General features: G+C 40.1%; 1 protein-coding gene across 1 annotated transcript in view; it reads right to left on the bottom strand.

Annotated features, from left to right (window-relative positions):
- Nucleotides 1–15545, bottom strand: part of LOC110566506 (vomeronasal type-2 receptor 1) — a 40479-nt gene that overhangs the window by 9799 nt on the left and 15135 nt on the right. The window contains exon 4 of the mRNA XM_021664362.2: nucleotides 2300–2530. Coding sequence (XP_021520037.1) covers nucleotides 2300–2530 — 231 coding nt within the window. The remainder of the gene's footprint in view (nucleotides 1–2299; nucleotides 2531–15545) is intronic.

Below are 15545 nucleotides of genomic sequence, written 5' to 3'. Positions count from 1 at the left end.
TTCCTCCTACTGTGTTGCCTCATCTACCCTTAATAGGAGAAAAGGTGCCTAGTCTTACTGCAACTTGATATTCTAGGGCAGACATGCCCTTTTCTGAAGAGAAAAAGAGTGGATAGGGGTAGGGGAGAAGAGGAGAAGGACTGGAAGGAGAGAAGAGAGAGAAAACTGCAGTTAGGATGTAAATAAATAAATAAGGGCTGTAAATATAGCCCAGTAGTAAGCACTTGCCCAGCAAGTACTATTCACAACACCAGACTAAATTGTTAGGATTTCAAACCACTTTATTAACATTTATGTTGATAACCGTAGATACTGCTCTCAACCTTGATCAGAGAATCTTCGTTTTGTGGTGTGTAGAGATAAACGGCGAGACTTATAAATGACTGATCAAAATTGTGAGAATCAGTGACTGTCCAGGTTCAGCCATAGGAGGATTATATATCAACCTTCCCCTATTCAAGGCTTGGGCAACATCACAGAAAGGTAGGCAGGAACAGAAGATGGAGAGGATGGGTAGGAGTGCTATAAAATGAAGTCTTCTGAATATGCATGGCTGTCCATGCATAAATTAATAGCAGTTGATGGCTGCTGAGGGAGAGTCGCTTTACTTTGGGGTTCTTGCCCCAGGAGATGGCCCCACACCCGTGTACATGTGGTCAGCACTAATTGGATTCAGGGATGACTAACAATAACAGTAATTTATGAAGAGGACATGAATTTGTGAGGGAAGTGGAGTGGTAAGCCCCAGGGAGAAGTAGAGGGAGAAAGTAGGAGCAATGGATAAATCCAAAATACAGTCTAAACAGGTTGAAATGTTGAAAGAATACATTTAAAATATTATTTTATGCCCAGTTTGAAATAACATTTTAAAGACAAAAATCATGTTGATGAGTTTGTGGAGATATATACATAGCTGTAAAGAATGTGTATCAGTACAGGCTCCAATGAAATCAGAAGGGCTGCCTCTCAAAAAAATTGAAAATAAAACACCACACGATTCATAATCTCAATATTGGATATACATCAAGAGGAAAGCAAATAAGTATTTCAAATAGATATTTGCACTCACATGTTGATTGCAGCACTAGTCACAATAAACAAGAAACTACTTTTGTTTATAAACTGAAGAATGGATAAATAAAATGTAGTACAGAAACACAATTAAATCTACTCAGTTGTAGCAAAAGAATTAAATCTTGACAGTTGTGACAACATAGAACTGAAGATTATCATCCTAAGTGAAATAAGTCACACTTGGAAAGGTAAGTACTTTCAGATCTCATACATATATAAAATCTAAAATGTTGATCTCATTAGAGACCAAGATCCTAGACAGTGATTGTCAGAGTCTACACAGAATACTGGAAAAAGGCTAGTCAGTGAGTGCCAAGTCACATTTAGATAAAAGTAAGAAGTTCTGGTATATAATTGCATAGCAAGATGCTTGGGCCAATAGAAGAAAATTCAAATAAATAAAAAGTGTTGACTTTTCTTGGGAAAGAAGTAACAAAAAAATATTTCTGGATTTAAGACAGAAGTAACAAAGAGTTAAAGAATATATTCCAATGGAAGTTTAATAACAGTTTTTGTGCAAAGGCAGTAATGTAACACAGAGACTAGGAATGAGACAAAGAAAATGAAAGGCCACGGAGAGAATGGGTTAAATGAAAATAACCATAAAGGAAGGCTAGGGAGATGGCTACTGGTGAAGGATTTGTCATGTCCAAGGTCCTGAATTCAGATTCCAAGAGCCCAAACAAAAGCTGGTGTGGTGAAATAGATCCGTAGCCCCAGAGACAGTGATAGAGTCAGGCAGGTCACGGGCACTCAGTGGCCAGCCAGCCTACTTAAAAACAGTGAGCTCCAAATTCAGTGAAAAACTGTGGCTCAAAAAAATATAACATAAAGTGTGCCTGAGGAAGACTCCAATATCGGCCTCTGGTCCACGCACACACACACACAGAGGCACAGGTGCATATAACACACATGCAATGCCCCTCACCACTACATCAACAGAAAAACAAAACATAAATGTGCTCAAAAAGAACTACAGTCATAGTGCTTGAGAAGGCAACATACTGAAATTAATGCTTAATACTAAAATCCAAAAAAAAATATTTCAAAAATTAAAACTAAGAATCATCACATGTTTTTTTCACATGTTTTAAAATGTGTTTTATTCAGGAAAACTGATTTGTAATTAGAACAATTTGTAAGTATTTTGCATCTCATTTGTATTTTTAAATACATATAAATGAACTTACATATATAAATAAAATAATATGTCAGAGCAACTAACCTTTGATGATTCAGTGTTCCAAAATATTGTAGAATTCTTTGGAATAAAGAGCTCAAACTTAGAGGTTCTGAAGTTAAATTTCCCAACTGTCACAAAGGAAATTTCTCCATTGTCATCTAATTGCCAGTTTAGAATATCATAGTGTCCAAATTTCAAATCTCCATTATCATCCAGAACCACCGAGGTTCCATCCTCTGCTCTAAACTGAATTCCCTTCAGATAGTACATAAGCTGGAAAGGAAAAAAGCAAGAGGAGAAAATAAAACTTCAATACTCTAAAAACTAGTTTTATAGAGAAAATAATTTCAAATTCTTATTTAATTCTTGCAATTGTAGTACATCTTCTTGATCTCTATTTTTATCTATCATGACAGCCTCTAGCCACATGTGCAAACCAAACTTGAAGCATGGTTGGCCACATGGAGATTTGCTCTAAATGTAAATATGCACTGCCTTATAAAGATTTCACTCAGAACTCTCTGGAATGGTGGCAGACTAAAAGCCGCCACTGTGTAAACTAGTTTAAGTCAGAATAAGGGGCTGGGGGTGGGGGGTGGGGGCGGGGAATAGACTAAAGACCAAAAACAAAAAGGAAGAGCTTCAGAAATCCAGAGCAGATATGAAAGAATACATGAAAACTGCAAAGAAAAGAGATGAGTAACACACACTTGCACACAAACAAACAAACAAACAGGAAACCAAACAGCTTCAACCGTGAAGTCACCTTGCATAGACGAGGCAAGCTCTAAGGGAGATGGGCCAGGAGGCATGTAGTCCTACCCTCCAGACCACGTTGTAGCCTTCAAGAGCTCATTCCTTGCCATGGAAACTATTATGTGTCAAAGTTTGTCACACAGTATGCTCTTTTGTATGAACAGATTTTCTTGCAAACGTTCTGTGGAGGCACACAAACATTGAGATATGTCCAGACATGTCTAGGACTTACTGCCTAGCATAACTGTGGCCATTTTGTTTTCAAGTCTCCATTCCGATCATAAGGTGAAATTAAATTCAAGTTCTCATGCTCTGCCTGCCTGAAAACTTGAATAGCCTTTTACTTACAATTCAATACTTGTTGAATATTCTGCTTGAATTAATGAAATATGTTTTACTTAAACAAAACCACAATACTCTGCTGGAGAACTAGCAAGTCCCCAAGCTGCTCCCCTGCCCTATATCCTAGCCAATCAGCTTAAAATGCTTTGCCTAGCTACCAAAGTACTTGGAACAAAATTGATTCTTCTTATGTTTAGCTGGTCAAAATGATGTAATGCTTCCCTCCTCTTGCTTCCTACACCTGGTTACCTGGTTCAGTTTTTGTTTTGGTTTGGTTTGCTTTGGTTTGGTTTTTTATATGAAAAGCCTACTGTAGAAACAGACCAGCAATAAAATTTGGCTCCTGAGTCCACTCTGTCCCTGATTGGTCAGTTTTTGTTTAATGTTCAATAAACTTTCATCATTTTGAGTCTGGTGTCTGAGTGGTCAATGTGGGCTATTCTCCAACCCCAATAGTTGATTACAATGAGTCATTGGCCTGGTTTGAGACCTTTGGCTTCCATGACACCATTAGGGTACATGATATGTCACAAAGAATCAATAAAAACAAACAAATGTTGTGTGTGTGTGTGTGTGTGTGTAAATATATATATGAAGCTAATTGCTCCAGCAGATAGAAAGCCCATTTTGTCACTCTGTGTCAGAAGCTAGCACTGAGCACCATCTCCGGAGGTGACCGATTGTTCGAAAGGAAGCCACCCTGCAGGCCTAAGATTAGAAAGCCACATATCAGGAAGCCTCAACTTGGCCTGTTACAGCTTCTGAGTGAGGGGAAGAAGGATCAAGTAGTCAATTGTATAGAGCAAGGTAGCTGATGCTGAAAAGATTAGGAAACAGGAGCCTCAGCATTGGTGAGAAAGTGCAAAGGGAGAGGAAACCCCAGCCTAGGTCAATAGCAGATTTTACCAGCTAAGCCTAACCCTGGAATTTGATAAGTGTCAGGCTGAGGACAGTGGGTATATCAAACTCTGAAATCACCTATTGTTCTCTGTGGCTATAGGACTGCAGTTCCAGGGGTACGTATGAACCCACAGCTTCACCCTTCCAGAAGGTTATTCAGGAGTTCATGAAGGTGTGAACACATATCCTTCACCTGTATCAATCTCAGTACTGTGGTCGCTTCCCACACTTGCTGTGCACAAAGGGTACATCTCAGTTAAAGCATTGGCTAACCCAGAAAACACAAACTAGGAAGTCTCACTGGGGTTCCATTGAGAGAGGCAGAAGAGCACCTCTGGAATGTAAAGCTAGATGTAGAGAGCAGAGGCACCTGTCTGCAAAGAAGGAATGCTAGTGAGGTAAAGACAGCTCTGCTGTGTAGGTATACAGTTATTGTGTAATTCAAATACTGACTTTTCTACCCCTCATATCTGGCTGCAATCCGTGTTCTGAAAATCGCCTGTCTCAATGTTGTGTAAACACTGCTCTCCAATTGTCCGCTGATATGCCAATAAATCAATTTACAGCCAATCTCTAAGCAGGGGAGAGGATAGGGCTGGGCTTCCTGCTAGCCAGGAGAGGAGGAGTTAGAGGAGGAAGTGGGCGAAGGAACCATGAGGAGAGGTCCAAGAGACGTCAGAAGCAGGAGCTGGAGCAGGAAGCTACAAAATGCAAATATCTCTGGAATGTACACTGGGAAGAAACCAAATTAGCTTTGAGAATTAAGAATAGAGTTAAAACTGTTCAGTTCTTATGCTGTGAAGCTCATTAAAATAATATAATGGAGTCTCAATTATTTATGTGATAGCCGGTTTATGACAGAAACTAAGAGAAACGGAAGAGATTTATAAAAATAACCTTAACAGTTATAGGTACAAGAGACTTGTTCAGTACTGACGACAACTTAAACCATATAAAAGAAAAAAGTTCACAAATCCAAAAGACACTTTTGGCATATGCATATGCCCAAAAGTCTCTAGAAGAAGCTATGTGAACACACCCTCCTTCCCTCTCTCTCTCTCTCCTTTTTTCCTATTTACTATGCTTTCATCACTTTTATTACTATATTGTATTATTTAAATTTTCCATGTTTCTATTTGTTATTTCCCTTAATAATGAATTAAATTTGTCTACAAACTTTTTCATTATTGGGATTGGTTTTTTTTTCTTTTCATTAGTGTCTTTTTCTGTGTTTGAACTTCTGTGTGTGTGTGTGTGTGTGTGTGTGTGTGTGTGTGTATGTGTGTGTTTGCTTGGTTGGTTGGTTGTCTGGTTGTTGATTTTTATCTTTGTTTCTGTTTTTGCCACACCCTCTCTATGTTTAATATTCTCATTTTAACTTATTCCTTTTTAAATGCTCTTACATTTATTATTCTTATGCCCATTCTTACATTTATTTATTATAGTTTTTGAAGTTTTTATCATTGAGGGTTTTTTTTGCATTTTTTTATTTTTTCAAATCTCTTTCTTTTGTCTTTTCCTCCATATGGCTTACTTCACTTTTTGTTTTCTTTTTCTAACCTAACTTTATTTCTCCTCTATTTCTTCACTTTCTCTGCCTACTTCTTATATCTCATTCATTTATAATTTTTACACCTGCCCTAACTATTACTTTTAGCTTAAAGCATATTGCTTAAGGTAGCTTTTTTAGTTTTTGTTTTATGACCAATGATGATGGACTATTGGGCTCCAATCGATGCCATGCACATTTCTATGCCTTTTATGGGTTTATTTTATTGCTATTATAACAGTTTGAATTCTCCTCACTGAGTCATTCTGAGGATTTAGCCTGTATCAGTAGCCCAATCAAAAAAAGAACTCTGAAATATAATCAGAAGAGACATTTAGACCACAACACAAAAAAACAAAACCTTGGAGGGGTTTGTGGGAGTCAGGTATGGAAGGCTGCTTTCCAGGCTTAAAATAGTTATTGCACTCTTGAACTTCAAGTAGCTATGACTACCTACACAAGATCTGGACCAACCCCTGTCATGGAAGACAAAATAGATTATGCAGCTTCCACCCTTTTGAGAAATATATGTACAGTTGATGGATCCTAGGGAGAAGAGGCTTATTCTTCAGCAGTCTAGACACTGGTAATGCTTCTGTGAACAAACTCTCACTTATCCTATAAACATCCCTAATGAAACTCATTGGGACACACACATGCTCACACACATGCACACACACAGAAAAACACACACATTAAAAAAAATACATCAAAACAGGAAACAACCTAGGAACCTACCACAGAGGGCCTCTGAAAGCCTCTGCCCTTCAAACTATCAAAGCAGATGCTGAGCCTGATGGGCAACTGTTGGGCAGAGTGAATGGAATTCTAGGTAAGAACTGGGAAATAGTAAGAGCTGGAGAGAATAGGGTCTCCACAAGGAGAGCAACAGAACAAGAAAATTTGAACACAGGGAACTTCCCAGAGACTCATACTCCAACCAAGGACTATTCATGGAGATAACCCAGAACCCCTGTACAGATGTAGCCCAGGGCAGTTCAGAGTCCAATTGGGTTATATAGTAATGTGAAGAGGGACTGCCTCTGACATAATCTGATTGGCCTGCTCTTTGATCACCTCCCCCTGGCGGGGAGCAGCCTTACCAGGCCATAGTAGAGGACAATGCAGCCACTTTTGATGTGAACTGATGGACTAAGATCAGAAAGGAGAGGAGAACCTCCCCTATTAGTGGACTTGGGGAGTGGCATGCAAGCAGAGGGAGGAGGGAGGGTGGGATTGGGAGGGGAGGAGGGAGGGGCTTATGGGGGGATGCAGAATGAATAAAGTGTAATTGATGAAAAATTTAAAAAAAAAAGGGAAAAAAATAATTTAAGAACCTTAAATGACTTTCAAAAGTGGAGGAAAACATGGAGTTAGTCAAATGGCATGGAGCACGTCTCGCCCCTGGGGGCAATGGTCTCCTGAACCTACTCAGACCTCGGACACCACCACTGCTAGTTCTAGAACTGATGCAGGATGTTCCAACGAGGGGGTTAAGGCTTCTCATAATATTTCCTATAAGCCCACACCTGTTTGTTTATATCCCCCATTTCTATTCATTATTAGCCAGATGGAGCCAAGTAATTGTGGTAATGATACTTGCTTTTTTGCCCAATGCTGGAATGCTAGTGAATTTAGGTATGCCCTGGTTACTCGCATGCCTCACTGGGTGCCTGTGCCCATTGATGCCCCTCACGCTATGACTCTCTTCAGACAGAAAAGGGATCTTGGAACTACAGCCACCATTGTTACTACCATCTCATTGGCGGCTGTTGGAGCTACCACTGGGGCATTAGCCATGAGTCACACTGGGCAGACTGCTCAGACCCTGAATAATCATTTAGCCAATGTAGCTCATGCCTTAGTTGTACATAAAGGAATTAATGCTCAACTAAAAGGAAGCTTGATGGTGTTCAATCAGAGGATTGACCTCGTGCAGGAGCAAATTGATACCCTATGGCAAATCGCTCAACTTGGCTGTCAATGAAAATATGCTGGACTTTGAGTCACTCGCATATAACATGAGAATTTTTCCTGTGCTGCAAATCTGTCTAAACAATTGTCGAGCTATATTTTAGGTAATTGGACTGGAGAATTCGATACTACGATGGAGCAGCTGAGAGTGGCCATTGTCACAGTAAATTCTACCAGAGTGGACGCAGGACTAGCCACAGGATTATCAACATGGATTGCTGCAGCCATGAATCATCTGAAGGAATGGGCGGGCATGGGAGCATTAGCAGGCCTTCTGGTGTTGGTCTCCTTGGTTTGCCTGTGGTATATATGCAAGATTAGAGTCTCACAACAGTGTGATGCAGCCATGATCATTCAGGCCTTTATAGCCATTGAAGCAGGACATTCTCCCCAAGCATGGTTGGATACCATAAAAAGCTAAAATGTTACGCTCAGGATACGAGGCTAAGCACTGCACTCAGGGTCAGCCGCTTTGGACCCAGAGAAGAGCATGTCTGATTGCATGCGGGTTGATGCCCCAGGTCCCGCCTCTGAGAAAAAGGTATCGGAGGGGTCTGATGCTCTTTGGGTGGATGACACCTAAATGAACATCAGTACAAAGTCCCAATTTATTTCTAATATCAGAGATCAGACCTCTACTCTTGCCTGATGCGTCTAAAACAAAAAGGGGGAACTGTAGAGAGCTGCGGAATGCTATGCCTTAAAGATGGAGCTGGTTTCCACCTTCCACCTTCCCGATGGTGAGTGCTCTCTGTCAGGAACAATTCCACATTTGGCTAAGGCTGAGGATCTGGCTTGCTTCCATGTATGTGGACCTATCTGCATTGCCCACGTGGCACGCCTGGGTTGGCTACCCAGAGGCTATTTAAGCTGTGGGCTGGCTTTCCCCAGGGTCCAAGGATTGTTCAAGGTTCCTGAATAAACTGTATTGAAAAAAAAAGATAGCAGTTGTGGGAAAGACTGTCAGCTAAACAGGGAGGATTGGTGATATCATACAGAAAATGTTTTCTTTTTGGGGGTTGCTGTTACGTTTATACCCAACAGATATCTGCAGGCTTCAGGAGGGGGTCTCAGCAGCTCAGTCTATATCACAGGATGTTTGGGATTTTTTTTTTTTGGTGGCCAGAAAACACAGACCTATGGTCCACAAAGCATATGTGTTAATATTGTGCATTTATGAATTATTCTAAATTTTAACATTTTCACCCATGTTTAAAAATAAAGAGTTTTTAGTTTGTTTGTAAAAAAAAAAATACATCAAAGTAGAAAGTTAGAAGAAAGGACATGAGATGATTACCAGGTGAATATGATTACACATGTATAAAAATGTCAAAATTAAACATATTATATGTAATCAATGTAATAGTAACTATATCTGTTTGACTTTATTTAAATAAAATAGATGTTATACAATAATTTAAATTAAGATTAAATTTTATTTAATTAATTGCCAGTAAGTGGTGGCACATCCCTTTAATCCCGGCACTAGGGAGGCAGAGAATCTCTGAGTTCAAGCCTAGGCTGGTCCAGAATAGCCAGGGATACAAACAGAAACCTTGACTTGAAAATCCACACACACACACAAAAAAAATACAAAGAAAAAGATTAATAACAAAATCTTATTCACATTAGCTAATTTAAGAAAAACACCTAGGAATAAATCTCAACTAGGAAGTCAAATACCTTTACCATAAATACTTAAAACATTGAAGCCAAACATGGGGCACAAGTTTGATCCCAGTATTTAACAAGATAGATCTCTATGAATTTGAGGCCAGACAAGTCTACATAGCAAGTTCCATATCAGACAGTGCTGCCCAGTGAAATCCTGTCTTAAAATACAAAAAACTGAAAACACTGGAAAACTGAAATATCCTCCATATTCATGAATATCAGAATCATCATTGTGAATATTGCTATATTACTGAAAATAATCTGTAGATTCAATGCAATCCCCTCAAAATTCCAATGGCATTCTTTACAGAACTAGAAAAAATGTTAAAATTTATTAGCATAAAATATGTATATCACCACACATGGCTAAAACAACAATTGTTCTTAAATATTGTTTTAAAAATCCTGATGACACCTGCTATGTTAGGGTCAGATGGAAGGGGAGGAGGACCTCCCCTAATAGTGGACTGGGGGAGGGACATGGGAGGAGAAGAGGAGGTGTGGGATTGGAAGGGGATGAGGACGGGGCTACATTGAGATACAAAGTGAAAAAATTGTAATAAATTAAAATATTTTAAAAAGTATTATATCACTTGCTCAAAGTAACAATGTGAATGTGTGGAAACAGTAAGCAGTGAAGTTGTTTCAGTTTTTTTATTATTATGGGAAAATTAAATTCTTAAAAAATAAAATTAAAAAAAAAAGATGCCCAAGAGCCAATATAAGGATGTGGAGAAAGGAAAACACTCCTCCATTGCTGGTGGGAATGCAAACTTGTACAACTTCTTTGGAAATCAGTCTGGCCCTTTATCAGAAGATTGGGAATAGCTCTACCTCAAGACCCAGCTATACCACTCCTGGACATACACCCTGAAGATACTCCACAGAGTATCAAAACCACAGAGACATTTGCTCAACTATGTTCATAGCAGCTGGAAACATTCTTAGGTCCTGCAACCTAAGAATGTATATATATATATATATATATATATATATATATATATATCATATATATATGGTTTATTTACAGAATGGAATACTACTCATCTATTAAAAAAAGGAAATTGTGACATTTGCAGGCAAATAGATGGAACTAGAAAAGATCATCTGAGTAAGGTAACCCAGACCCAGAAAGACATGCATGGCATGTACTCACACACAATCATATATTAGTCATATAGTACAGAGTAACCGTACTACAATTCACACACCCAAAAAAGGCACAAGGGAATATGCTTGGATCTCACTAAGAAGGGAAAAGAGAATAGATGGTGGAAGTGCTTGAAGAGAGGGAACAGGATAGGAGAGGGAGTACTGAGGGAAATGAGGGTAGGGATGGGCTTGCAGAGAGAAGAGAAAGAGTGGGTGGTGGCATCTCTGAAGCAAGCTGGAAACCTACTACAGTGTAGGCTCCTGGGAAGATATGGGGGTAACTCTTGCTGAGACTCCGAGTAGTGAAGGACATGAAGACTGAGAAGGCCACCCTGTAACTATACAGAACTCATAGTGGAGGAAGGGGAACACTAACCCACCCACAAAAACTTTGACCCAAAATTTACCCTGCCTACATGATGTGCAGGGATAAAAATAGAGCAGACATGGATTGGTAGGATTAACATTGTGAAAATGGCCATCCTGCCAAAAGCAATCTACAGATTCAACGCAATTCCCATCAAAATACCAACTCAGTTCTTTACAGACCTTGAAAGAAAGATTCTCAGCTTCATATGGAGAAACAAAAAACCTAGAATCTCCAAAATGATCCTGTTCAACAACAGATCATCTGGAGGTATCTCCATCCCCGTTCTCAAGCTGTACTACAGAGCAATAGTAATAAAAACTGCATGGTATTGGCATAGGAATAGAAAGGAGGATCAATGGAACCGAATAGAAGACCCAGAAATAAACCCACACACCTATGAATACTTGATTTTTGACAAAGAAGCCAAAACCATTCAATGAAAAAAGACAGCAATTTCAACAAATGGTGCTGGTCCAACTGGATATCTACATGCAGAAAAAGGAAAATAGATTCATATTTATCACCCTGCAAAAAACTAAAGTCCAAGTGGATCAAAGACCTCAACATAAAACCAGATACACTAAAGCAGTTAGAAGAAAAAGTGGGGAAGAGCCTAGAACTCATTGGCACAGAAGACTACTTCCTGAACAGAACACCAACAGCACAGGCTCTAAGAGTGACAATCAATAAATGGGACCTCATGAAACTGAAAAGCTTCTGTAAAGCAAAAGACATTGTCGTCAGAACAAAATGACAGCCTACAGACTGGGAAAGGATCTTCACCAACCCTATATTTGACAGAGGGCTGATATCCACTATATACAAAGAACTAAAGAAGTTAAAAAGCAATAAATCAAGTAATCCAATTAAAAAATGGGGTACAGAGCTAAGCAGAGAATCCTCTGTAGACGAATATAGAATGACAGAGAAACACTTAAAGAGATGCTCAACATCCTTAGCCATCAGGGAGATGCGAATCAAAATGACATGAGATTTCACCTTACACCCATCAGAATGGCTAAGATGAAAAACTCAAGTGACAACACATGCTGGAGAGGTTGTGGAGAAAGGGGAACCCTCCTCCATTACTGGTGGGAATATAAACTTGCACAACCATTTTGGAAATCAATCTGGTGCTTTCTCAGACAATTAGGAATAGTGCTTCCTCAAGATCCAGCTATACCACTCCTAAGCATATACCCAAAATTTGCTCAAGTACACAACAAGGACATTTGCTTAACCATGTTTGTAGCAGCTTTATTTGTAATAGCCAGAACCTGGAAACAACCAGATGTCCCTCAATGGAGGAATGGATACAGAAATTGTGGTATTTTTACACAATGGAATACGACTCAGCAATCAAAAACGAGGAAATCATGAAATTAAATCATGAAATTTCCAAGCAAATGGTAGGATCTAGAAAAGATCATTCTGAATGAGGTATCCCAGAAGGAGAAAGACACACATGGTATATATTCACTCATATAGTCTTATAAGACACAATAAACATAATGAAATCTATACACCTAAAGAAGATAAACAAGAAAGAGTAACCAGGGTAAGATAATCAATCCTCACTTAGAAAGACAAATGGGATGTGCATTGGACGTAGGAGAAAACAAGTAACAGGACAGGAGCCTACTGCAGAGGGCCCCTGAAAGACTCTACCTAGCAGTGTATCAAAGCAGATACTAAGACTCATAACCAAACCTGAGGCAGAGTGCAGGGAATCATATGAAAGGAGGGGAGTTAGTATGACGTGGAAAGGATAGGAGCTCCACAAGGACCAAATATATCTGGGCACAGGGGCCTTTTCTGAGACTGACACTCCACCAAGGACCATGTATGGATATAACCTAAAACCTCTGCTCAGATGTAGCCCGTGGTAGCTCAGTAACCCAATTGGTTTCCCATAGTAAAGGGAACAGGGACTATTTCTGACAGGAACTCAATGGCAGGCTCTTTGATCTCCCCACCCCCGAAGGGAGGAGCAGTCCTGCTAGGCCACAGAGGAGGACTTTGCAGCCAGTCCTGAAGATACCTGAAAAAACAGGGTCAGATGAAAGGGGAGGGGGTCCTCCCCAATCAGTGGACTTGGAAAGGGGCAGGGAGGAGATGATGGAGGAAGGGAGGGCTTGGGAGGGCATAAGGGAGCGGGATATAGCTGGAATACAGAGTTAATAAAATGTAACTAATAATAAAAAAATAAAATAAAATAGAGCAGAGATTGAGGGAATGTCCAACCAATGCCTGGCCCAACCTGAGACCCACACCAAGGGAGAGCCAATCCCTGACACTATTAATGGCATTCTGCTATGCTTGCAGACAGGAGCCTAGCACACCCAGCAACAGACTGAGACAGATGCCGAGACTCACAGTCAAACATGGGCAGAGTTCAAGGAGTCTTGTGGAAGGATAGAAAGACCCAGAGGGGACAGAAGCGCCACAAGATGACCCACAGAGTCGACTAACCTGGGCCTAGGGGGCCTTCAGGAGACTGAAGCACCAACCAAGAACCATGCAGGAACTCAGTGGGCAACTTGGTCTTCATGTGGGCTCCCTAGTGAGGGGATGGGGGCTGTCTCTGACAAGAACTCCCTTGCATGCTTTTTGATCACTTCCCCTACCTTGCCAGGCCACCGTGGAAAGGATGTGCTCAGTCCTGAAGCAGCTTCATGTACCGGGATGGGTAGGTGTCAGGGGTCTCCCCTTTTCTAAGGGGTGAGGGAGAGGAGACAGGAGGAACAGGGAGGGAGGGTGGGACCAGGAAGAGAAGAAAGAGGGCTGCGATTGGGATGTAAAGAGAATAAATAAATAAATTTTTAAAAATCTTTAGGAGGAAGATCAATGCTAAAGTATCTTTTAACTAACCACAAGGCCTGGTGTCAAATTACATTACAAAGCCAGAGCAATAACATAGCATGCCACTAACACAAGACAGACATCAAATGGAACGGAGGGTCCAAAGTTAAAGCCCCGCAATTACTGCCACCTAATTTTATACAAAGCTGTCAAAACGTATGTTGGAGGAAAACCAGCCAGTTTAATAAATGTGCTGTGGAATAGGACATGCACGTGCAGAAAAGTGAAATGAGAGTGCATGAAAGCAAAGTCTAGATGAATCCATGTCTTCAGTGGAAAATGTGAAACTCTTAAAACATTACAGTTTGTAGAGGGAGGGGGCTTTCTGGAAAGGACCACAGTAGTATGCAAAGTAGTACAAAGAGGCATAAGACAAGGAATTGATAGAGAATGTATGCAAGCAGCTGCAAAGTTAAAGTCTATACAAGCATCATTAAATAGGACAACGAACTGAATAAACATTCTCAGAGGAAATCAGTAGGCCAGAGAGACAGCTCAGTGACCCAGGCACTTGTCTCTCAAGGCCTGCAATGTGATTTCAACTCCGGAGCCCACACAAGGGAGAACTACCTCCACAGAGTGCTCTATCATCTCCACATGCACACCATACCACACATGCCTGCACGGACACCTGCAGGCATGGGAGTTCTGTCACACTCATGCCCATGCACGTACACAATAATATAATAATTCAAAGTTTTAAAAGAAGAAATATTAATGTTTAATAAATGCTGCCTTTTAAAGAAAAATGTTCAAAATCCTTAGCCATTAGGGAAATGAAAAGGTTTTGAGATTCTGTTTCTCTGCAGTCAGAATGGCTATCATCAAGAAAATAAATGGCAATAAACATTAGTGAGGAAGCAGTGAAAGAGGAACCTTTTACACACTCCCGGGAGGATGATAAACTGCTGCAGCCACTATGGAAATGAGAGCATGATTCTGCAAATAGTTGCAAGTGGAAATACTCTGTGTCCCAACTATAAGCACTTTAAGTCAAAAGATCACAGAGGGACTTGCACATCCGTGTTTACTGAACCAGCCTACAGGAGAATAGATAAAGAAGATGTGGTAAATATTGAAAATGAAATTTGGGGACTGGAAAGATTGCTCGGCAGTTAACAACACTTTCTCCTCTTCCAGGAGTTTGGAGCTTGGTTCCCAGCACCCACTTTGGATGGTTTACAACCACCTGCAACTCTAGTGTGGGGGAACACTTGGGCATCCACACCCACTGTTCAAATGTTCACTTGAATGCACACACACAGAAATTAAAATAACCTTTTTTTAAAGTTAATTTTATTCAGCTATAAAGAAATGAAATCAAGACATTTGTAGGAAAATAAATAAAACTGGAAATCATCAGTTAAGTAAAATAAGACACAATCAGAAAGACAACACACTTTCTCTCATATGTAACAGCTAGATTTATGTGGGGGGGGACGAGACAGAGAGAAAGATGAAACTAGAGAGGGAACACAAGAGGGGAGAAGTAACATTAAGGAAAAAGAGAAAGCGTAGTGGAGTGTTTTTTCACACGAAAGCAGAAGCAGAGACAAGATGGGGAAAGAAGGAACAGGAGAGTAAAGAATCCTGGGAAAGGAGGATGAATAGAACATATGAATAAAATGCCATCCTGTAGCCCATTACTCTGTATGCTAACTGAGAAGATGGTGGAATTTACTGAAGCTTCGATCCAGTATGTAACTCTG

The sequence above is a fragment of the Meriones unguiculatus genome, chromosome 2, assembly GCF_030254825.1.
Source record: "Meriones unguiculatus strain TT.TT164.6M chromosome 2, Bangor_MerUng_6.1, whole genome shotgun sequence".
Lineage (NCBI taxonomy): Eukaryota > Metazoa > Chordata > Mammalia > Rodentia > Muridae > Meriones > Meriones unguiculatus.
Note: the sequence above shows the minus strand (reverse complement) of the source record. Positions and strands in the feature narration are given on the sequence as shown.